This window comes from Sinohyriopsis cumingii, chromosome 2 (assembly GCF_028554795.1).
Source record: "Sinohyriopsis cumingii isolate HCF-2022 chromosome 2, ASM2855479v2, whole genome shotgun sequence".
In the NCBI taxonomy this organism is placed as follows: domain Eukaryota; kingdom Metazoa; phylum Mollusca; class Bivalvia; order Unionida; family Unionidae; genus Sinohyriopsis; species Sinohyriopsis cumingii.
The window spans coordinates 54,390,366-54,416,834 of NC_142962.1; the positions used below are offsets into that span (position 1 = coordinate 54,390,366).

A 26,469-nucleotide genomic window follows, 5' to 3' on the forward strand; every position below is an offset into this window, starting at 1 on the left:
GCATTGAGAGGTGTGAATAGACTGGAATTTCCGATTCTGGATTTTGACCTTGTCAGATGCCTCAGAATGTGGTTTGCTATGTTCTGTCTTTGGAGGAGAGGGAACACCTCAGATCTCTCTCCGAAAAGGCTCAATTTAAATCCCAAATCTTTACACTGAAAATCACATACATGCATTTTCTTTTGTCAGTGGACGTTAGTCCTATTCCTCCAGTCTGGGACATAAGGCTGCAATTATCTAGTTGTTGCAGTTTCTGTAACGGTTTAGTTGTTGACACCAAGCCCAAAACACGCAGCCTGGAGGACCAACTGTTGGGTTTTGTCAGGCCCCTTTCCTCCAAACCTGGTCGGTTTGGTTAAACATGCCAGTGGTCGAGACCCCAGCCAGTATAGCTTTCAGGATCTTTGAAAAACGCAAGCCTCTCCGGCACTACAAGTTACCAGCATACAGGGAGGTGTCAGTGGAAATGCATATGCAATGATACAAGCTTATGAATTAGAAAACTGTTGAGTTGTGGGAAGAAAGCGTGACTGATATCGAAAAGGTAAGATGCAATATGCATTGGTTGTTATTTGCTACTTTCGTTTCCCATTTGCTATTTGTATACGCTTCATACTCATTTATTCTACAATTTGTATTCTATTTGACTTGTCACGGATAATGTATTTCATGGAAGGTGTACTTCGTCAATCAATGTTTAAATAAGTCCAAATCAATTTTACAGTCACTTTTATGCCAGTGCATTTTGAAGAAGAAAAAGTTGGGTATTATATACTCCTAACTGTGTGTCTGTCTGTCCATTAGTATCGTATTTTACCTCCTACACGGTTGAAGATACAGACTTGAAATGTTTTGTCTCCTACACTGCTGAAGATACAGACTTGAAACTTTGGGTTATGATAGGAGCGGTCTGTAGATGTGCACAGCGTTTTTAAAATTGTAAAATGACCTTAATGGTGGGATCCCGAAGCTTAGGGCTATAACATATGTAACAGGTTTCTGGTTTACATCGTCTGGTCAATGGGCGGCCCTATGAAGGATATTGCCCCTGGGCCATGACTTGGAAACTGATGCGATCTCTGCCTTATCACCACACATAAGCTTGAAGGGCACCTGGAGACTAAATTATACATACATATAATACAGACCTTGGATTGTGCCCCTGGGGTTGGGAACTTGACATTGGTTCAAAACTTGCAAACTGTTAGGATCACCATCCTATGACCATATATAAAATTAATCATCATGACGAGATAAATATAATTGTGCATCCGACACAGTCCCTGGGTCACGCCCCATAAGTCAGGGATTCGCCCTTGGCTAATAACGTTGAAACTATCAAGATTCCCAATGATTGGATATGAAAAGCGAAATATATATTTACAGTGATCAGTATTGGTTCCTGGGTCAGTGGATATCTCTAATGGTATAGCTTAGAAACACGCGGATATGTGATGTAACCTTCATTGACGGGCAAGGTTATATATCAAGGTTACATTAGTGTAAGAGTTGTAATTGAACTGATAAAGACAGTTTTATACTAATCAAAATTTTGACAAGGTACAGATGGAATATGAAAAAAGACTAACGAACTTGTTAATTCATTACAACGTGAACTTTCTGCATTTTGATATAATTTTAATCATTCTGTGTCCCGTTGGATTAATGAAGGTATGCACTGTATCATTCACACACACACACACACACACACACACACACACACACACATAGCTTTAAATCTGACCTAAATACTCGACTGAACTGCTGGAATCAGGTCACAATTAGTACTTCCAGAATGTAGTTCTAGTCTATTTTTAGAACTTTTTTTCCTCTCTCATTTTGGTGGTGATTAAAGAGTTTTATTTATGCATATTTGGTAGGGATTTAAAGGTAATTGTTTATTCTTAAGAATATAAGCTCAGGGTGTGGTTGTTCGTGTGTATTTCGGCGACAGTGCACAGTGAGTAATAAGGCCTTGGTGATGATCCGGACGTGAAATCTATGTTCTGTTCACATGCTGCTCTGTTGACAGTCCAGCATCTCAAAAACGAACAGGTCAACCTTTGACAAGAAATTCACCATGAAGTCATCTTTGAAGGTATTTTAGATTAACATATGATTCGTATTGATTGTCACACAGTGGAAAGGTCAGTACTGAGAAACAAATGTAGAAAACATATAGTAAAATTGATTGTGTTATATGGCCTGCTGACAGAAACCGTCCGAAGTAATGTATTTCATTTCTATAGCCCAATGGATAAACATTACATCTTTTCGAAGCTGTGCGCAGAATAGGTCGACATATAGCGAGTCATGAAAACATGGGTGGTATCCAGTCTGTCCAAAATTAATATTGTTTTGAACAGAATATTCTGGTGACTATTGCCTTTTTTCAAATGGTAAGCATTGAGTACTTTATTTTCGTCAATCGGTTAAATTCAGTATGCGTTTGGCTTGAATATTGGAGACGGAAACCTTACGTGCGCATAAATTCCCGATATTTGTGTGTGTGTGTGTGTGTGTGTGTGTGTGTGTGATTCCCTTTCTTCCCAAGGACATTCTTATTCCTGCATATTCGTGAGAAGGGCACTCTTATGCACTTTTTTCAGTAAATTATGACAAAGTGTACCATAGATTGAGAAATTTCCCTAAAATGTATATCCTATTCTCTTTCTAGTGTTTCTTCCTTATAATACTCTATTGCTAATTAAAAAATCAATCACTGAATAAAGCATTATGTAGAAATAAGGACAAAAATTGCAAATCTGAGACTAAAGATACACATAAATAGCGGGGTGCGCACTGTACTAAAATTTATAGCAACGCGACTTATCTCCCTTGTCAGAGTAGTGAAAAATGGTGGGACAATAGAATTACAAAAGTGGTTGTGGATCGGTAATTTTGTATATACAAAGTTCTAAATATTCACTAAAAGCAATCATTTTAATTCGCCTTCGAGCCAATTAAAATTTAAAAAATAATATTATATATTATATTAACATGGTGTTTTCATATATTAGTTTGATTCAACAAATGCACTGGTTTCTGCAAAATAACATACCTCGAAAATAGGTTGCTATGAATAACGGTTGAAAAGTATTGAGATGCAAGTTCCCTTTCCCTACTTTACAGGATGATATATTAAACAGCTTTACTTGTAATTAGCACATAATTACACATATTAATAATTTGCATGTGATTAGGCTAACTAATACATGGAATATCACTCCATCATTTTAGGTGCGGTTTATTGTCTAGATTTTTGAAGATTGAAGCGCAATTGCAGATGTAAATCGTCATTAAATTGGCAGAAACTTGGCTCATTAACATGACAATACTATCTTTAAACTGTTTTACATTACTTTTTGAGCGAAAGAGACACACGAATGGATACTGAACTCAACATAAAGCAATTTTTTTTGTCAGAATAGGGCAGGGCAATAGAAGGCAAATTAGCAGTTTTCTCTGCGTATTTGGTAGAACTAATATGTGCCATGGCCTTTATCCTTTGGATGTGAAGAGTAGCAACATTTGCCGATTTCAAATAGTTCAGCATAAGGTTTCTTGAAATTGTTAAAAACAAAGCTCATTCATCGTGATTTTCAAGTTTGTTCATATAATTGACATTGCTGAAATGGCAGGTTTGGGAACAGCAGCTAAAAGTTTGCCATAATGAAAGAGTGGTACGCTGCCTGTCTTCCTTCACTTATATAGTATTTTCTAATTTGTTTGAACCCATTTAATTGTCCAGATGGTTTCTGAAAAATTTACATGATTTGCTGATTAAAGTTTTTCATAAAGTCCAAAGTATCTCCTCGTAGTTTTACAGAGTCTTCACCAGATATATTAGCCTTACGGAGGAGAAAGTCTCAAGCTGTTCATTGGTTTTCTTTTCATGTGCAATCACTTGGAGCTATAAAGGGTTTGCTTACATTTCTTTGTTGGTAAACCACCAAATCCAAGTACTACACTCCATTTCCAAAGTTAAAAAAAAAACTTGTGCTGAGTGTAGGCAAATCTGTTGTTATCAGCTTGGTTGTATAGATCAGAATCATTTATGAGGAAGAAGATGTCATTATTAAAGATATTAAAAAATTATTGGGTAGAAGAATTGATTGCTGGGGTACCCTTTAAAGATATATTTCCATTAACTGCTTGAGTTTCCTATTTTGACATAGTGTCTTCTCTTCGAAAGATAATCTGCTATTGTAAATTGTATTCTGCCAAAACTGTAAGTTAATATGCTGCCAGCTTCTTGAGGAGGAGTTTGACAAATCTAGCTGCATCATATTATTTTTGGGTCTAGGATGTACTGCATGTATTCTTGAAGTTGATTTAGTGTAGTTTGACAGCTGAGATGCTTTCTGTAAGCAAAAAGGTATGAGTGTAAGATACTGTCAAAGTTCGAGTAGTTTTAATGTAGTTGGAAGAATACTGAAAGGATGGTAGTTTTGTTTGTCAAGTGGGTTGTTTTTCTTACATATTGGGACTACCTGTACTTCCTTGAAGCATGTTGGGAAAATATTTTGGTCAAGTCTGTAGTTTATTAGTTTGGCTATAGGACCAGTCAGTGACTGAGTTTCCAAGTTTTATTATTTTGGTGAAATAAGATCAATCCCATTTAGCACTTTAATGCTGAAATTTGATAAGTCTTTAGATGTAAATTTAAGTATTCAGTCACATGAGAGAAATCAAATTTTGTAGACATATTGAAATGTCTTTTTCAGAGCCTGTTTGCTTGGATGTTCAATGTAGGTTAGGTGGCTATTGCCTGTGTCTTTAGCAACATTAATAAAGAAATCATTGCCGACCTCTGTTACATAGCCTTGATGAGAGACAATCTCATTTTCTTATAGGCTTATTTAATTCTGTAATTAAATACCCTTGTTTATGAGGAAGGGCCTAATGGTTGGCCAGAAATCCTGACTTTTTGTTACACCTGAGCAGGGTTCAGAAAAATAAACTTTGAGGGTTTCACATCTGAGTTTGGTCAGATATATTCCTTTGTCTTGTTCATGTTTCTGGATATTCTAGATCTCTGGTATTTGTGAAATAGCTGAGCTTTCCTGTGTATTGCTTTTCTAAGATTGCCATTGATAAAGGGAGCTTCTTACTTCATCATTTTTGTTGAAGAGTAGTAGGGTCCTTGATCTTATTAGTTGTAGACATCATCAAGATCATCACATATGTAAGCTACATAAAAAGGTGTAAATCATGTCAGAATTGAAGTTTTCCCGGTTAAATGCTTACTCATCCTTTGATTATTATGAAAATCATATTATGCAAGTCATTAAGACCCATGTTAAAATTTCTAGAGTTACATAGGTACTGCATTTTGTTCACTTTGATAACATCTCCATGTAAGGATTTGTCATGGTTTTTGAAAGAGGTGGGTCCAGAAATTATGTTTCTCATGTTAAAAATATCTAAAATATGTAAAAATATAATTTGAACTGAACACAAACCTAAGTTGCTTTTATCTTGGACTGATCTGAAATAAAATCTGTTACTCTTTAAATTATGTAAAAGTTTCATTACATGTTGTAATATTGATGGTTTGTGTATGTGAGAAAGCTTGTCAGTAGCTTCTTGTGGGTTGATGGTTCTTACTGTTGTTTACATAGGTTCTTCTTCCACAAGTGATACTGGCTGCCATGTCAAGCCTATTATGTATTAAATCCAAAACAATAACCATATTTATAGTTTGATACTAGGCAATGAATATTATCACCAAAATATATTGTAATTTATTAATATGTAATATATGATTGCATATTTTCACACCATTTTGTTCAGGCAACAAGATTTACTTTATTGAAGGCAAATAGTAATGACAAGACAACATTGAAACTTGGCAATGATTTTAGGGAATGTGCACTTTCCAATAAAGAAGTATGATAACTGTTGAACTTTGAAGCTTGTTTTAAGCATTCTTCTCATGTTATGTTTTTTTTTGTTTTTTTTCAGGAACGGAGATCAGAAGGCCAGAATTAACTGGATTGTGTTGCATATGATAAAGAAAAGGTCTGTTAATCTCTACATGTACATGTACTTGGCAGCCGGGACGTAATGAATAACAGTACATTACAGGGTAATTGGGGTATATCAGATCTTTCAGTTAATGCATCTCTATTTTGATCCTAATCTACATAGTATGCAATTTCTGTTCTTTACTTACTTTATATGAGTTTTTGTCATGATCACTGTTTTAGTTTGATCATTATTTTAACATTGGAATCCTGTTATGTTGTGATCACTACAAAAGCATTACTGAGAGGAAATGGATGGACCAACATAGACCACTATATTGAAAGGTCATAGAAATCATCCCAGGATCATCAAAATAACAACCAATCATAATCATTTGACTTTGCTTCTACCTCAGCTCACTAATATAAGCTGTTTTCAATATGTTTCGATCCTTGTTGCGGACAGTCTTCTGTTGGAACCCTCATTTATGGAAGATTTTGCTTCTTACAGTTATCATCTTATTTGCTCTCCTTCCTTATGCAACATATAATATTCCTTATTCTTTACTGTATAACAAAATTCACAAGTCAGAAACTCTCATTCAGATAGCAAGCGATCTCAACAAACAGAGGCTTCAGTCAGCGAAAAAGTATTTTGAAAGTTTAGATGGCACAGCATCTCTTTATTTGTACAATTCCTCGGCTGAGAATCATCAACTTGACCTTGTAATTTGTATTGTGACCAATGACAGATCAAGCATACAGCTTGATGCAATTCAACCTGGCTACGCTCTGCAGGCAGCAGCAAGAGTGGATGAGTTAACTAAACGTGATGTGTTCTTTAGGAGAAAATTCTTGGTTATCTGTTCCGTGGACAAAAATCCAGGTAACAATATTGATGCTACCTTTCTCAAAGACTATATTCCATATGTGGAACGCTTCGGATCATCCAATCTTCCTGCTCATATCAATATTTCCCACCTCTACACATCTGGATCCAGAGATTTTACAATTCCTTATAGCATCTACATCAAGGAAAGCGTTGATTATGCTTTCTGTCTGAATGTCACCTATGCTTTTGATTCAAAATTTGTTTTAATGTTAGAAGATGATGTGATACCTCATAATGATTTGTTTCATGTTCTGAGATTTAACATAGATCGAAATATTTTACATTCTAGCCATTTTTTGGATGAAAGTGGATCAAGAAAGCTTGCATTCATTAAGCTTTTCTACCCAGAACGCTGGCAGGGTTATGCATTTGAGTTTGATCGAATTGTAGAGCTTCTTAGTGTAGGTGCTGTAGGAAGTCCAATTCTAATAATTTTCCATATTTTATTGAGCAAAGAAAAACTCAGATATTCTCTGTTATTATTCTATTTTGCTAGTGGCTTCACTTTGATGGTTATAATCGCCTCTATTGTGGGTCGTCAAAACATGAACGAACTGCGAAGGGTTTCTCCACAGCTTTTTATATTCCGTGACACACCAGGATGTTGTACTCCAGCTGTTTTGTATCCCACTTCCATAATTCCAAGGTTGACTGGATACCTCACTGCTTTTCAAGATAATAATGTGCATAAAGATATTATTATAAACAAGTTTATTCAGTCAAACAATATTCCTGGTTATTTGCTTGAGCCCAATCTATTTAAACATATAGGCATGTTTACTTCACTAAAACAAGGATATAAAGATCCAGCTGAGTTCATCTTTCATCTGTAAAAATTACTTGATAAAATCTAATTTAAGTTTACAGTGGATTTCAGTATGATTTGAAGACTACCTTAAATTGTATGTGAGAGAGAGTGTGATTAATCGCGACAGACATACTAAAGTCTGAAAACCAGAAGAAAAAACCCATTGTAGAATAAATATAAACACTACATACTATGTGAAGAGCTGGAATATCTGTAATTATATTGCATATTTGAAGAGGAGTTTTCCCAGAATTTGGTAGATATATGACATTAAATTTCAGATGCAAGAGATTTGAATTTATGTGCTGTCTGGAGTATTTAGTAGCTAATGGCCTTACAAGCTAGATACAGTATACAGAGATGTATAGTGTATACATTGTGTGCTACTTTAAAAGCTGCAGGTTGAATTTGGCTGAAAATAAGATATTTATTACTTTTATGTTAAACAGAAAATAATCCTGCCCTCTAAGACATTTCTTTTTCAACAAAATTTCAGTTACATGCCAATGACAATTTTTATCATTTAGTGCCTCAAATGATAATTTAGAATTTATTAGTAAGGCTTGTGTGTGTGTGTGTGTGTGTGTGTGTTATGTGGGATTATTTTTTAAAGTTGAAGGGGGTAATTATATTTGGAGAGAATTTTACATGAGTTTATTTCATACATAACATGTTGCTTGATAAAGGTAACCATAGACAGACATAGCCAGGAATCCATAAGTTGGGCCATCACTGTACAAGGGGTATGGCCAAATAAATATTTTTTAAGAGAAAAACTTATTTAAAAGAAAGACAGGTATTGTCATATGATGTTAAGTTGCCATTGGCCAGGCATATTTGTGAATGAATGAATACAATGTTTCACTTTTTTTCTAGTTGAACTTTTGTCTTTTAATGGTACTCTACACTGTACATGTTAGGCTGAAATTTAAGAAGTGTCTGTACATTACATTTTCTCTGCCATCCCACTTTAAAAATTCTTTTTAAGAGTAGGATCACTCTGGATTGTCAAGAGAAAGATTTACTTCCCTGTATTGCTGATGTCTGGTAACCCTTTTTTTCACAAAATTATAATTATGAATAATGCTTAGCGAGTTCCTGCAGTTTTTTTATAAAAAGTGGATAGAATGCATTTTTGTACAATCTGTGAGGGCTATGATGGTGGCATCAATGGCATTAATGTTCTGAATAAAAAATTCTTAAAGTCATGTTACAAATGTTGCCAACTCATGTAACAGATAGGGTTATACAGAATCTGAATGTTAAGTGATCATGATGCAGTTCATAGGTGAGACTGAATTTCCAAGAAACAGTTGGTACAGGTAAAGAGAGTCTTTTTGCATGATGGATCCATTTTTATTTGATGCATGCCTTGTATACAGATAAAGAGAGTCTTCTTGCATGATGGATCCATTTTTTTTTGTTGCATGCCTTGTAAGTATAAGACTTATAATAGCATCTTTCCAAATGAAAATGATTTACAAAATGGCCTCCAGTCTCTCTTGCATCGCAAATGCTAGGACGAGGAAATCATGAGGGACTTTATGTTTATGTGGGAACTAAAATATGGCTGAAATAGTTGTCCAACCCGTAAACAAATTTACTGATTGTGAAGATTTGATGCCATCACTTGATTGAGTATAACTAGCATGGCTGTATATGAATATATATGTATATGAAATACCTTAAAAATGATGCATCCTCCCTCACTTCATTGAGTATGTGTGTGAGGTAACAGACATGACTGTATATGAAATACCTTAAAAATGATGCATCCTTCCTCATTTGATTGGGTATGTGTGTGAGGTAACAGACATCACTGTATATGTAATACCTTAAAGTTAACAAAGTCATGTCTGATTGAGTAAATTTGGGACTTAACTGATATGTATATGTAAAACATAAAGTATTATTATCTTCCATCAGATGGGCAAGTATTCTTTAGAGGAAATGACGTATTTGCCTTAACAATCATGTCTCATCAATCATATGATGGAATTATTGAGAGGTAACTGACATGGCTGCATCCTCTGTCAAATATTGCTTTGATTTCTTGAGAAACATTGGCACCAGATCTTCACACTCTGCAGATTTTGTCAAGGATAACAAAAGAAAAGTGAAAAATGGGTTCAGTCACATTGTAGGGTTCTGAAACTTGATATGTAAAAATATAAATCTTAATTTAATCAATGTTTTGTCTGTAGTTTGGATTACACTCATGTATAATTTACGGGTCCCACTGAGGTTTTTTGTTATACGATTTTGCATTGTATGAGAGATTGTGGCCATGTTGCAAGTGAAATTTCATATTAGTACCAATGGTACCTAGCATCACCATGACTTGCAGACTGGTGCTACATTTACTACTGGAGTATGTCATTTTTTCTTTATTGTAACCTGTATAATATATGAGCTTTATGTTACTTGTAGACAGAGTTGACATTTTTGGGGATGATACCTTATATTTTATTATGATATTTTCATGACAGGAAAACTCTTGTGGGCTTAGCTTAGTCATTGGAACTAAGCCTAGTGCACTGTTAATGTTGTTTCATGCTAGCATCCGTGTATTTTTTAAGTAATTAGTTTTAGCTCCCCTATGAAGCAGAGAAGGTTAATTGTACTACCCACAGCACTGGCCTTGGTGTATGCATATATCAAAGCATATAAATATTTACACCCGCACAGCATCTCAATCACTCTTTCTTGGCAACATTTTTTTTGTAGGTTTAACACCCAGATCCTGTAGAGGGGGTTAAGCGTGCTAACTTTGTAGATGTATGAAGGTTATATTTATATTATTAGTCAAGTTTGTCATTTAGCGTTTGTTGCTCCCTGCATAAATATTGTTACACCTGGAATCATGAAATTTGCTAGGGGGATGAATCTTGATGTATCACTGTGACTCATTTCATGCTACAATTACTTGGGTTAATTTTGTGTTTTAAGTTTCTTTTTCCAGCACTGTTCATATGAGTATCACTTCTTTATAAGAAAAGGTCACTGTGGCCTAAATTTTATATTTCACTGGCCAGGTGAAGATTTTGCATTTCAGTTTATTATTACATAATATTTTACCCTGTATTGTTATACCTAGATTCATGAAAATGGTGATGTGGTACATTTTGATGTGTATTACACTCATAAAAATAGGTCACTGGGGCTGTAATTTCATGCTTTGCTGACTTGGGTTGCGTTTTGTGTTTATTTCTTAAGCACTGATTCATGCCAGAAACATCAAAATAGATAATTGAATGCATCTTTCTTAATCCCACGTCATTACAGCAAGGAAAGGACACTGTAACCTACATTTCACATTTGATTGGCTTAGTTTCAGTTTTTGTGTTTAACTGATGACCAGATAGGTATTGTTACTGTGTTACTTTTATACCTGGAATTATGAAAATGGAGAGGGAATGCATCCTGTTGAGCACTGGCAGATCACTGTAACCCTTTTTATGGTTTAACTTATGCTAGAATCATAGACGATTGTATGTGTCTCTTAGTATCACACCTGAACAGAAAAGGTCACTGTTAGCTACATTTCATATTTTATGGTTTAGGATTAGTTTGTGTTTAGCTCATTACCAGATTTTCTTATGCTATGTGCGTATTATCATATCCAGAATCAAAAAAGGTGATGCATCTTGATGAGCACTACTCCCTCACAGCATAGCAGGTCATTGTGGCCCATATTATATGCTGTCTCACTTAAGTTCGTTTTTGTTTTTGTTCATTTCCCAAGCACTGGTTATGCTGGAATCATGAAATTGATGGTGATATGCACATATGTAAATACGATACCTTTATAACAAAAGAAGCTCATTGTCATCTATTGGAACTTTATACCAACTATGAATATGTTTTTACATTATTTAGAATACTGCTATCTTGGATTTTTGGTAGGCTGTGTATCTTACCTAGAACCAAGAAATTTGGTGAGGGATGAATCTTGATAATTATTTAACACTTATTGCAGAAACTCTCTGACATATATTTAATCCCTCCATGACTTTGAAATTTAATATTTAAAGGTTACTTACTGGATACTGTTTATGCTGGAATCTTTAATCAGTTATTGGATCCATTTCTATTTGTACTACACCCTTGCAACCAAAGGCCACTGTGACCTACATTTTACAAATAAGTATCTGTGTTTAGCTTATAGACACACCGATTTTACCATGGTATACAAAGCCCATTATTACCAATGAAGTTGGATGATTAAATATCTTTAAGCTTTCCATGTATTGTATATTGTGATATGTTACCCTCCACAATGTAACAGTGTATTGGACATGGGAATGGGGATTAGAATTAGATGAGTGCACTGCATGTATTTTCATGTGAGGCCTCAGTTGTTGTGACTAATCAAAGCTTTTACTGATCTGTGAACTATACTTCTAATAGTAGTCATACTTGGCATCACTCCAAAGTAACACAAAAGCTGTGACTTTCATCCAGTAAAATCTGGTTTCTAGGTGTGGACAGTAATAAACGCTTTTGAAGTAGATTTTCAGAATAATTGTTTAAGAAAAAGAAACAAATAATCTCAAGGTTTTATCCACTCTTCATAGTACTGTTCATGACAAAGGTCAGCATTTCTTTATCAAGATCACTTTTGTCCAGAATTATTTTATGCATGATATTTAATGTGTAGAATTGTTATTGGGGATTATTAATGGCTTCGTTTGAGGTGGGTTATGTAATCAATGATAATTAATTTATTATATTTTTTCTGTACTTACTTGAATTGCAGAGGGTGTCTTCATCAAATTTCTCACATCTATTGGCAGACATTCTTGCCTTTATTCATTGTCAACAATTTTCTTTTGGTCACCATACTTAACTGTAATGTTCTGCCCACATTAATTTTACATATATTTACTTGAGTAACCAGGAGAAACTTGCTACAATTTACATTGAACTAGTATATGGTTGTAGTAGCAAGTTTGAATTTTCTCTTTTTTTAAAGGCCATTAAATGTATCATTTGAAAAAGTATGTGATTTATGAATCTTTACTTTATTACACATGCGTTTTTCTTGGTTTTGCAATTTAGATTTATGAAAGTCTCAGTATTTCAATCAATGGTTAAGTGGTTGTAATGATTGTTGTTCTTTGACAGTTAGGTACCTTCATAGTAGAAAAGCTGTCAAAATCTCAGGAAGCATATTTTTTAATACAATAATTGTGGAGTATAAAATTATTGATTCACCACCAGAAATATTGCTGTACAGATTTTAAATAATAATTTGAATTGTTAGCTTGCATTTAGAGCATTTTAGTTCAACCGGCAGTAATGCCAAAACGGCTTATTGTATGGCTCTGAGCCCATCATGCACCCAGCAACAATTTTGCTATTTTCATCTTCTAAAACAACTACTGAAACAATTTCAACCAAAACTTGTCAGAAAGCATCATGGCATAAAGGCCTTACAGATGATGCTGATGTCATCATATATGACTACCATTACTAAAAATAGAAAAATCTTTAATCAGCTATAATTTAAAAACTGCTTAGAAGAATTTAATCAAATTTGACAGAAAGCATTTGTGCATGAAAGACTCAGTTTTATACAAGTGATGTTGATCCTGTACCACTGTTACTAAAAATACAGAAAACTTTAAATGACTTCTCAAAATCTGCCTAACAGAATTTGACCAAATCTGATATAAAGCAGGCAAACATTATAAAAAAACTTATGTTACTGCTCGACAAAAAGTCATACTGTAGCCTGCAACCTGGTCTAGTTCTTACCATGGACTATCTTATACTGACTTAATGTCTAGATATTCTCAATTTTTCTGTTCTCCCTATAACGTTTGCTGACAGTGACATGTTACAATCTTTTCAAAGATCACAAGGTCATTAACCTTACTTCTTAAGCCTATAGCAGTATCATTCCCTACAGAACACACACCAGCCAACCTCCGTCCTTACCAGATTTATTCTCCATTTTACGGCACCATTAGACAATCACTTATCAGGCTAGCTTTGGGAACTATTTACAAAGTCGGCAAAGATACCTTGCGATATTAAATGCTTTCAGACTTGTTTTTGCTGATTCACCATCAGAAACGGACACCATGAAAAACTGAAAAACCTTGAAATGACTTCTCTAAAAAGCACACTCCCAAATTTTAACCAATATTGACAGAAGCATACTGGCACTATAAGGTCTTTCACTTTTATACCAAAAATGACAATCTGTCATCAAGAAAGGCCATTATTACTAAGAAACAGAAAAAAAGACTTGAAATGACTTTTACTCAAAAACCACTTAACAGAATTTGACCACATTTGACAGGAAGCACCCTGGCATGAAGGGCTCTCAAGATATAAAGAACAATTATGCCAATTTGTGATCAAAAAAACATTACTAAAATTAAACAAATCATTAAATGGTTTCTCAAACACTGCCACACAGAATTTGAACAAATTTAACTGAAAGCATCTTGAAATAAATATGATCGGATATCAAAAGTGGCTGTTGTTACTTCAAAATAGAAAACCTTTAACATGTACAAAAATCTGCTCAACAGAATTTGACCATATTTTACAGAACGTCTCCGTGCTTTAAGGTCTTTTTCACACAAGCAATGATGCTGATCCACAATCAGATATTGCTGCCATTACTGGAAACCAAAAAGCTTGTAAAAAAAATTATATTTAAAAATATCTGCTCAACAGAATTGGACCAACTGTGACAAAAGCATCTTGGAGCTGGGCAAATGAAACTGATGTGCTGTCAAATATGGATATATAAAAAATCACAAAAATCTTGCAATACTTGTTTTTGAAACATGCAAGCAATAGCATTGTAACAGTGTATACTGAAACCATCCTACTGACTCAGAATTCTTGGCCAACTGCTACTGCATGTAGCTACTCGACGGACTTCACATTATTTCACATGTCAATCATGTCAGGTGTATACTACGGGTAATTCTGTTGTCTTGTGTGTTTTAGTCGTAGTTTTTGTACAGTGTTTTTTTTTTCTTTTTAGAACTATATTTTCAACATTTTGTAATCATATGTACATTGCTCTATGATTGGTATCTTCTTTTTTTTTTGTTTTACAGCAATGTAGTTAGAAATTTTGTTGTCTGTCTCATTTTACTTCCATGAATATATTTTTTTAAAGTTAGACATGATCACGATCCTGCTTGAACAATTTGTCATTGTTACAGTGATTCTTTAAATGTTGGACATTATTATATTCCAATCTCATGTTAAAAAACAACCCAAACCTTACAGTGTTACAAACAATTACAATATTTAAAAGTTAATGTTCTTAATAGGATTTTTTTGGGTACATATTGTAAGAAATCTGTATGGATTCTGCAATAGCACATCATAGAATGCACACTGCATACCTCTAAACGTGTCATAATTAAAACTGAGATCTGTCCTTAATACATATGTTATGCATTGTGAACAATTCAGGATTAAAACTGATTATTTTTCATTCTCAGCATGAAAATGTGAAACTGGTTTACTGGTTTACAAAATACGCATGCAGTTTTGAGTAAAACTTGTCTGGAGTAACATTTTTGTTACTCGAAATATTTTTTGTAAACTTTTACAACGAATAAACCTGGATCTGCACTGTTATACATGGCATGTCTTGAAGCCATTGTGTAATAATATTGTCAGTTATTTCCACATGTACTAGTCAGAATTGTTTTTTTTCCCCATTATTTTATACAGTTAATTATTTAATCCGTTTTATATTGATGACAGTAATTTGAAATTGATTTTACAATAGGTAACCAGGAATCATTTAAAATATTTTCAAACGAGATGTTTAATTGCTATATATTTATTAATAAAGTATTCAAGAATTGTACTGTTTTCTGTATTTGTTTTGCAACATTTATTCACCCATTTGATGCCAGAATCCCCAGCTTAATTGTTAATATTATTCTTACTAAAACCCAATATTACTTAACAAAATCTGAGATTAATCAACATTAAATACTTTGACAAGAGATTAACAAAGCAATATTCACTGAATCTCCTTCGTGATCAAAATTAAAAATCTCCTCAAATTCCACAATCAATGTATTAGTATAATAAGGGCTGTTCCATTTAAGCATACATGTTACCCAGGGAAGGAAGTTTTTTAAAATATATGCCAGGTAGTTTGATAGCAGATTATGTATCAAAATGATAAGAAAATTCTAAATTGCATCTATGGGTGAGTACGCCACATTAAAAGTGCCTTCCCTGGGTCCCAGGTATGTTTTACTAGAATGGCCCTTATTAGTGTTTTTTTCTCCATTAGAAATGTGGTGATTGACAGAATACATTATGTGATGAAAATTTGATGAAGCAGAAAGTTCAGAGTTATATAGATTGAAATTATATGTGTTTAACAGTTGGTGGTGACCTATTCAGTTGGACCAACTTTCATTTTTATACCTGATGCAATAATAGGTCAACAATTACACCTAGCTTGGTGAACAGATTGAAGTTCCTTGGTGACTGATCATGTGCAGTGGATAGATATTCTCAATGATATATAAAAGTTAAAAAAAAGTCAAAATGATTGGCACAAAACAGGTTGGGGAGCAACAGGGGATATATCCCCAGGGCCTGGGCCAAACAACACTTTTTAATTTTATAAAAGAAAAAGTTTGTTTGAATAAGAACTAGGAGAGGCCCAGGTGTTTCTTACCCCAGGGCCTGTGATCGCTCTCTATGGCCCTGTTCTCAATGTACTTTCCCTGATAGCATGACCTTGAGCCCCAGTTCCCATATGTTTAACACCCCTTGGGAGCTTAGCCTTAGGTGTAATGCTCATGTTCATCCACTCATGAACACATGTACCGGTAATAACAATTACAAAATAAAAAGTGGGATATAATATGGCATTTAGAACAAAGTATGAACCATATTCTGCAAAAAGACATTTATTGTTAATGTAGTTGTCATTATAAAGTTTTATAAATATGCAAGAGATTCTATGATGTAGTTTTTTCACACGAATAACAAGCAAAATGCCACACGTGTTTGTATTCTTTGTACAAAATACTGTACTTTCAATGACTTGGAACCAGTCTGTGTAAACTTTGTAATGAAAGCGATTACTTATAAATTCGCAGTAGGAGATATACTTCATTGTCCTTCACTATAAATTAAATTAGCAGCACAGTCCATTACTGATTATGGTTTCACTGTACAAAAAAAAGTATGGGGCTGTTCTATTAGCACCATCTTCACTAGCCAAACATTTTTGATCAATTTGGATGTAGAATAGGTTTGAAGCACTCTCCCTCACATCAGAACATGTGATTAATCATATCTAGAGCCTAGGTGCGACTGTAATGCTACTCTCTAGGATTATACAAAATGTTGAACTTAAATATCCAAATGCACTATTATTGTTAATATCATGTAAAGATTTGTTCTCTGTTTCATTTAAAATAATGATCTACCCACATGATACATTAACGAATAAGTATTGTGTCATAAAAGGCAAGTCTTAAAACTAAGTTTCTTACTGTATCTACTTGCTTAAAAGTTGAACCCAACTGCAAACAACAGAGACCTTGATCTGTCATCACATAATATACTGGAAGACAAGGGTCAATGTCTCTGGCAGATTGATTTTACTTATAAGCAAGTATATATGGTATTAAGGTATTATTAAATTGGGGGGAAGGGGATGCTACAGGGTTATTTTCCTACAAGTCTTCTGGACATCAACTTTCAGTTTCTTGTATGAGTAACAAATGAATTCCACAGGTTGTTTCTTTGTTCCTTGGCATATCCAGGAATCAGTATATTGTAACAAAAAGTCAATACACTACATAATTCTTGTCATTCCTTTTGTAACTACATCAACTAGTGGAATGATGAAAGATAACAGTTTAATGGCGTTTACCTCCTTCACCTTTTTTGGTATACAAAATAAGAATTATATGAAATATAGATATAAAAAGAATACAGGAGTAAAGTGGAAAACTTCTGTCAATAACATATTACAACACTTACAACTGTACATGTAGCATTTGGTCAGCATGAAGAATGAATTAGAAAAATATCCCTACCAATATCGATACTTAAGCTACATGATTTTATTTGTTTCTCAAGTCAGAAATGTTAAAGATTTAAAGCTATTTATAAAAGTAAATTCCCAATAAATATTATCAGATCTGAATATTTCAATATGTTTCTAAAAAAAGGTTGTCTTCTTTGGCGATAAAAATAGAAGTATATTTTAAAGCTTTTAATGGTATCCCTGTATCTAAAGTCAAAATATGATGGGAAGAAAAAAATGTTGATTTGCAACATATACCAATTGGTGTCTCTTCTAAAAATATAATTTTGTAAGAACCATTGTTAATAGCTGTTGCAATTAGAGTACAAAACATTAATCATATCTCATGAGAAGGGTTAAAAAATACTTTTATACAATGTTACATTTATGAGATAATGATGCAGTACAATATTTAAAAGATGTATACAAGTTACAAAGAATCCTATCTGGTGCATAATAAAAAAACTGTTTGCTGAAATACCAGATGCCCCATCACAGTGCCTTAAATGACCTAGATGCAAATCTTAACCAATGTGTGATGGACTGACAGGTGGGTAGACCCTAACTGCCCACCATGGTTATACTGAGCCATTACAATCCTATTTGGTGGAAATAAAGGTGTAAAACTTCAAATAAGGAGGTTTAAAATGATAATTAAAGTTTTGATGGCAGTAGGTGAACACGCCAATCCTTTTATCATCATGATATGTTGTTGGTACGTATCTTTATGCATAACATCAAATACACCAAATAAACACTCAAAAGAAACATAATTTCATGAAACAATAAAATGCATAATGAGCACAATGATTTGGTTTAGTTATCACAATCTTGCTTTTACAGTTCTCAAGCAGTCTGTTTTAATCTTTTTGGGAAATGTGAAGTTGTTCAGTAAAATACTGAGGATTCTTCAAAATGTGTAAACATTAAAAAAGATATGTGAGACAAATTTATACACTTTGTTTGCTTACCATATATACTTGCTTAAACGCTGGGTCCAAATGCAAACAAAATAGACCCAGATCTGCCATCACATAATGCACAAGCAAATCAGGGTCTGTGTTGTTTGTTTTACTGATTAGTTCTAATGAACTGCATAGACCTAGATCTGCCAGCACATTATGTGATGGTAGATCTGTGTCTGTGCTGCTTACAGTTGGATCCAACTTATAAATGAATATATATGGTGAATTTTAAATGAATACTAAGTGAAACCTACCTGAAGCAAAGACTTTGTATGAAAGGCACTTGTCAATCAAGTACAATTAAAAATCTGATTATTGAAAACCTGTACTCGGTAAATCTTAAGTACAAGATTCATGTCTACCTTGTTATATTATTAGTATGATAATGCATATAACAATTTTAAAGTGACATCTACATATAAAACAACAGATATACATAAGGTGATACTATTACATAGAAATAATAAATTAATAGTGGAAATGTATAATAGTGGTACAATTACATAGCCGATATCAAAATAAACTTTGTTATCCAAAAATTGTTTGCATTTCTTGACCACAGAAAAAAGGACAAATCAAAAATGCACGACATGTACACTTTTTGAAAATAAAATTGCTCAAGTTTGATTTTTTAATGGGGAAAAACTTAAATATCTGTATGCTGTAAAGGTAAAATAGTGGATTTTTCTGTTTGTAAATTCTCACAAACCAACCAAGGTATAGGCATAACATGATTGCATCTATTGATTTCATATGATGATATGCCTTTAGTGGTAGGGATAGACAAATTTATTTACATTCATGATGTAAGCATATTTGCAACCACTCATTATAGAACATATTAAGTTTCTTGCCATCTATACTCATCACAGATATTAGAACAGAAAAGTAAAGAATTACAAAATGAAGGTACTGTGAAATTCATTTTGCGGGTACGAATTTACATGGTCTTGAAAAAAAAATTCATTTTATCTGGTATGTATGGATGTATGAGGTTTAACAGCACATCAACACAATAATGGCTATATGTGCCAAATAAAAGTTAAGTTCTAAACATGTAAAGAATTGTAGTACTTAAATTCATTGACTGGGGAAGGAAACAACAGGATTATAGATAATTTGCCTACAAAATCTTGGTTTAACAAAAAAATCCATAAAAACTTATACCCAACAAAACAGTGAATTCCAAGTATCTCTGCCTGCTGAAGAGTCAGTCATTTGTTCTTTTCCACAGAGAAATTAATGCAACTGCTACATAAATAAAAAAAATGCATCCCTCTGAGGGTTTGATGCTCTTCTGACTAAGAAGAATTTTCCGTAATCAATGATAAGATCAATTTTTCTTTCAACAGCTGAGGATTAAAACAGTCTCTAACATTCATGACTAACTACAAGACTGACTGTAACATTTTACTTTAGAACAAACTCAACATCAAAGCAAATCTTTTGGTGAAAAATCTACGTCAGTATGACCATCCATTCTAAGGTAGCAATAACAAGATTTACAAGATGGCTACCACAGCAGCCATATTTGATACCAGATTGGCACCATTTTGTTTACAACCAATTAGATATTCAAAAGTCTTTTGATGTAAACCACATGTTGATATGGCTATCCATTAAGGAGGAGTAGTGATAATTCAATTTTCATGATGGCCTACATAGCTGCCTCAGTGAAGGTCCGAATAACACAATCTTTATTTATGACCACTAGGCCACCGGAGCGATCTTCTTGTCTATGACCAGTTGAGCTAAAAACATGGCAGCTAAAACTGCAACAGCTGATGATTAAACAACTACTTTTATCAATAACAAGACAAACAAACATGGTCCTGAGTAATAAAAAGGCTCCATAGTTTACATAAAAAAGATGGTTGAAAGAAATTTAACACAAATTTGAAGTTCAGCACAGTAACATTATTGCAAGGCAAGCTAACCAAGAGTTGAGTATCCAAACAAAAGCCAATTTTACTATAGAAGATATCATAGGTTTAAAGGTTTGAAAAAACGTAATGAGGAGCAAAACTCAAGGACCAGATTCCCTAAAGTCATTTGATATGATACTGATAGTGAGTCCTAAAGTCAATGATAGATATTATTTTCAGATTTTTTTGTCACGTTAATCTAATTACTGGTTATCTGAATTTTGTGTTCGTATGAAATAATACTCGCTCTGATTAACCAAATGGAAAAATTCTGCATTATTAACTTTTCTTAAATTTATGATTTTAGAAAATTGCATGTTTAATTTTCAAAATTTTGGCACCTGGCGACATATTTTGCTTTACTTCCCAAATTTGCACCAGGTTATATTTGTGGAATTTTCCACTCTAGTATCAGAGTCAGGGAAAATAAATCCATGTGGAAATTTCTCTATACTGTATTGCAGGTCATCCATTGTCATATGCTATCATCAGTTTATAGGCCCCAACAAATGAGCCTCTTGGGATGATAGATCTCTGAAGAAAAAGCATTAGAAAATCAACACTGCCCTCCATTCCACAACTTTTCGGAAACAGTTACACTCCAACACTACGCTAGTGGCTACTGCCTTAACCTCATGAACTCAAATGCACAAGAAATTCATTTGGTCCTGGCTTAGCTATCTATAAGCAGAGCAAATAACTCGCTGTATCCTGGACAACTGAGAGCATGGGCTGAAATATTGACCTTCAGTGGTAGAATAAACAGGCTCTTCCTATTTGCACCAGCTCAGTCCATTTATTGTGCCACTTCAAAGTTCCATTGGGTACTGAAAACATCCAATGTGGAAAGAGGTTTCATATCAAAGGATCAATTCCACAGAGCTGGAAACCTGTAATATATGGCCTTAAGAAAATTGGGGAAAACTGGTAATTTGATCAAAGTGACCAAACTGAAAATGATTACTTGATGGATTTTGTTAATTTCAATAAAAACAATGCAGAGTAATTCAGATATTTTATGACTTGTTGATGCATCTGGATCAATTTCAATTTTAAGGCATGTGCCTTCATTTTTTGGCACCATTTTAGATACATTAAATCTCCTGCTTTGTAGGATTTGGTGTCTATTTGTATAAATCCTGCAATGGTACATCCTAGCCAATTTAGTTGTGTTTGACACCTTTGCTGCAATGGTACATTTTATTTTCTTTCAAACCAATGAACTCTACTTCCAAAGCTTTTGCAAGTAGAAAGTTGTTCACGAAGGGACAGTGGTGGCAATGCTAATGGCATTCTCATGTGTGACTGTACATTTATCTGCCTTCTCATCAGCCTGTATGCACTGTCTATTCAAGATAGTATCCCGCAAACTGTCTGTCCTTCATGCAGAAAAATGTAGCATTTACAATTTCAATCATGTGCATACATTAGAGGCATATAGTACAGTTATCTTTCAATAATTTAAGAATGGATGTGACTCCACACCTATCCCTCTATCCAAGGAGAGATCACCCTAAAATTAATCCCACCTATGTGGGCCGATGATGTAATTTTTTGTGTGGGAGGGGTTGTTGCTAAAAACTGGCGTGGGAGTGCTCAATTTATGAGGCAGTGGTCACTATGCTCAAAGAAACTGAAATGTGATGTGCTGTAAGCAGAGACTACGATGATTATTCTTAACATTATTTCTAAATGAACAGAAAAATCAAAGTTTCAGCTGCATCCAATCCGCAGAATGGCAGATACTGTTTCAGCTAGCTATATAGGTCAAGCATCAATAAGTGAAGTCGATCAATGATTATTGGCTATAGTAGATATTAGTATATGATAAGTCATCTTGCTATAGCTGCATACATAAATTTCCTTGGAAAGTATATGAAGCTGACACTAACTGAAATTCTGGTATATATGACCTTTGTCCCCTTCCATATGATCCCAGTCAGTGAAGCCAAGCATAACTTTTTCTCTGCATTTTGTAAATTTACACCCAGCAGTTTATGAGACAATGTGGTAAGTATTAAAGGACAGACTGAGGGTTATATCACAATATCTTCTGCTAAAGACAGGGTAAAAGTCCTGCCAAGCAAACCTAATAATAGTAATGATCTAGATAAAACATTATTTTTATTTAAGCTTCAGGATTCAAGTTTGTTTTGAGACAGCATGACAAGAATGAAGCACATTTATAAAGGCACAGAATTTACTGGCTAATGTGCAGTGAAATGCCTGGAGCATAAATCTTCAAATTGTTGTTAATATAATCCAGTTTAAATTATCTTACTGTTGTATTAGTTATGTTTTGCCAAATTCAAATGCATATCATGCATGTCAAGATTATGCAAAGAAAATCTGTCTGGGGCCAATCTGACAATACCATGAGAGAAATTGGCATATCAGAATCAGTCTGTAACACTGATAGGTTGGCTGCAAAAATTATGTAAAAGGTGTCTATTATAGCTGATGAGAAAAAGTAACTTTTAAGATATTATGATATTCATTTTTAAATAATTATGTTATTTCTTCAAGGTGTACAGATATCAGAAATCAGTAAAGTATTAATGGAATACATTCTGCCAAAGATGGCTCAAAAGATTAAGGTCAGTGATTCAAAGAAAACTAGTTATTAAACCTTATAATACTATATGAAAGCAAATAATTCTTTGATAAGGAACACCATTTCCACTGTGCCCATTTCAGTGGTAAGTTGTTTCACATCACTATCCTGCATTTTATTAAATGTCATTCTAGTGTAATGCTGCAGGCAATGACTAGAAATTCCAACAAAAGGAAGCCATTTTAAATGTCCCACGAATCTAACCATTTCAGTCCATGCATCATACTGTTCTCATCAGCTGCCATTGGTCCAGCCATGCCATACGTCATGGGGTGGAATATGTAAAAGCTGCAACAGAAAATCAATACTATAAACACTATACAGTAATGAAATGTGTAATTGTAAGCATGAATGCCATCTACAAGAGCACATTTGGAGTAGCTGACAATATACAGATTGGTATGCTACCAAGAGTCCCTTGAAGGAACTAAAGTTCTACTGCAATAAAAGAATTTCCAGGAATTTAAGATAATGAGGCCATTTTTCCTTTCAACTGCTGAGTTTCGAAACCATCTCCAATATTCTTCAATGATAACAAGATTTTTAAATTAGCTGCATTTTTATTTAGAACCAAGCAGACATCATTAGAAGTTTTTTGACGAAAACCCCATATTAATACAACCATTGATTCAGGGGGCATAGCAAAGCAAGATTTTCAAGAGTCTTTGTGGCAGCTATATTGGATATACGACTGGCACCATTTTCATTTAGGACCAACTAAGTATCATAAGAAGTGTACTGGTTAAAACCCTATGTTGATTTAGCCATTGATTCTGACATGTAGAGATAATATTATTTTCAATATGGCCACCAAAGTGACCATACTGAGGGTCAAATTGTGTGATTTTCACATCAACCAGGCACCACAAGAACTCTTCTGATGAAAACCCCAATATCAAATAGCTTTCCATTTAAGACGAGTATAAATACCAATATTTTTACAATGGCCACCATGGTGGCCATACTGGACATCATATTAGCACCATTTTGGCTGCCAAAGTGGCCATACTGGACATCTGATGAGTACCATTTCCGTTTAGGACCAATTAGATGTCATAATAAGTCTTCTGGTGAAAGCACAATGTTGATATGACTAGCCATCTAAGAGCAGTAGCAATAATAGGATCTTACACAGAGCCATATTGGTGGATTGCCAGATTGAAAACATTTTAATTAATTTACATTCATATGCACATCATACTATGTCTTTCAGTGAAAAACCCAAGCTAATATGATCATTGATTCAAAAGTAATGAAATCTGTGTGGCACTAACTTCATGTTGGAACAACCAGACATCATAACTCCTTTAGTGAAAACCCAATAATGATATCACCATTCATTCAGGAGTAGCAATAATAAGATTCTCAAGGTGGGTGCAGTGGCAGCTATATTGGTTGTGCAAGCAGCACCATTTTCATTTAGTACCATCTAGACATAAGAAGTCACCTGGTCAAAATTCCAGTGATTACAGAAATTTCAAGATGGCTGCTGTGATGGCTACATTGGATATCATTTAGGACCAACCAGTCACCATAAAAAGTCTTTCAGTGAAAATCCCATGTTGATACGATTTGTCATTCAGGAAGAGTAGTGATAAAAAAATTCAAGATGACCACTGTGGTGGCCCTATTAGACATCAATTTCACTGAAAATCAACCATACATCATATTAAGTTTTATGGTGAAAATCCCATACCACATGAAATTTCATTCAGGACAAGTAGCAATAATGATTTTCAAGATGGCCAAAATAGTGTCCACACTGGATGTCAGAAAATCTCATGTTGATAATGACTATGCATTCAGGAGGAATAGTGATGATAAGATTTTCAAAATGGCTGCTGTGGCAGACATACAGAATGTCAGATCAGCACTAATGTCATTTAGGACTAACTAGGCATCATAAGTCTTTTAATGAAAACCACAAGAGAAGTAGCATTAACAAGAGTTTCAAAACAGCTGCTGATGTGGCCATACTGTATGTCTGTGTAAAGTTTCATTGCAATCCTCAAGTAGTAATAAGAGATAAACAGACGACATATGGACAACATATGAAAGACCATCCCATAAGTTCTTTTGGTCTATGACCAGTAGAGTCAGAAATACCATTAATTCAAGCCTGAAACTTGGGTCTCAGGGGCCTACTTTTGGTATTATGGAGTCATCTCTTGGAGATGCATCCATATACCAATTTTCCTTAGTGTAGGGAAAACTTGGCTCCAACATATTGTGGGTGTAGCAAAGAGGTAGCAGAACATAAAAAAGTAAAGCAGATAAGTGTGAAAATTAAGTTACAGTTATCTAGTTTTGGTAATGTTGAGTTATCCTCCTTTAGATGCTTTCACATGCCAAGTTTCATAAGTGTAAATAAAAGAATTTCAAGCTATTGCTGTCGCTATATATGAATAGCTGTAAACACAGAAGCCACTCAAGCATACAAATTGGGTCACAATGATGAAAGTGTTCATATCGTATTATTATTATTATTTGATATGCATCATATGTATGTAACACCTAGCAACACTACAAGAGAAAAATAGGTCACTTAAGCATGACTATATGGTCACACTGATCCAGTGTTGGTATGGACAAGTTACTATCATTAAGATGTAACCACATACCAATTTTCATCATTACAGGTGTATAAGATATTGAGGGTGTAACAAATGAATAGCTGAAAATACCAAAGTCACTCAAGTGTGCCAATTAGATCACAATGTTCTATTTTCAGCATGTCTGAGCTATTCTAACTAGAGATTGATCAAAATTCCTATTTTCATATGTGCCAGTGGAATTGGATTCAAGATACAAAAAGGAAAAATGAGGTTGGGTTGTAAAAATAATAATACACACAAATAGTCCAAACACAATATCCTCTCCACAAATTATTTGTGAAAGGATAATAAATCGTACTGACTTAAAAAGAAATGTTTTAGTAAATTGTGTGCTCCTAAAATGCTTACCCAATCACATTGACATTAGGAAATCACTCTCTGCTACTTCCAGATCCAGCTCTCTCTGAATGATGAAAAACATCTTTGTTTTCTGACTACATATCATACTGGCAAAGGGAAGTAACTATTACTTATTAAATCCCCTTATTCCCACAAGGAGGCCACCTATATCCCAGACAAAACCAGTTTACGACTGTGTAAGACCTATAACAGGATGCTTGCATTTGCATGGGAAGGGTGTGAGGGATTAACATTAACAGTAATGTGATCAAATAAGTAATATTCAAGGAAACA

The 26,469-nt window shown here is 34.1% G+C and overlaps 2 protein-coding genes across 4 annotated transcripts in view; one reads left to right on the forward strand and one right to left on the reverse strand.

Annotated features, from left to right (window-relative positions):
- Window positions 1–385: 385 nt before the first annotated feature.
- On the forward strand, window positions 386–15,518 carry LOC149804884 (GPI-N-acetylgalactosamine transferase PGAP4-like). Of its 3 annotated transcripts, XR_016416903.1 has the most exons (3): window positions 386–544; window positions 5,968–6,091; window positions 7,358–7,492. XR_016416903.1 is itself a non-coding variant. In XM_089945537.1 (2 exons), exon 2 carries the CDS (start codon window positions 6,411–6,413, stop codon window positions 7,692–7,694), a length of 1,284 nt encoding a protein of 427 aa, XP_089801663.1. In that variant the 5' UTR covers window positions 386–544; window positions 5,968–6,410; the 3' UTR covers window positions 7,695–15,518. The 3 variants fall into 3 exon arrangements, 2 of the variants coding, with proteins under 2 accessions (XP_089801663.1, XP_089801672.1); XM_089945537.1 differs by having other exon boundaries at window positions 5,968–15,518; XM_089945546.1 differs by lacking the exon at window positions 386–544 and adding an exon at window positions 2,851–2,895 and having other exon boundaries at window positions 5,968–15,518.
- A 1,053-nt stretch (window positions 15,519–16,571) lies between these two features.
- The window catches only part of LOC149804885 (protein O-mannosyl-transferase 2-like), an 81,183-nt gene continuing 71,285 nt past the window's right edge, over window positions 16,572–26,469 (reverse strand). Inside the window, exon 20 of the mRNA XM_089945524.1 lies at window positions 16,572–23,509. Coding sequence (XP_089801650.1) covers window positions 23,404–23,509 — 106 coding nt within the window. The 3' untranslated portion in view covers window positions 16,572–23,403. The remainder of the gene's footprint in view (window positions 23,510–26,469) is intronic.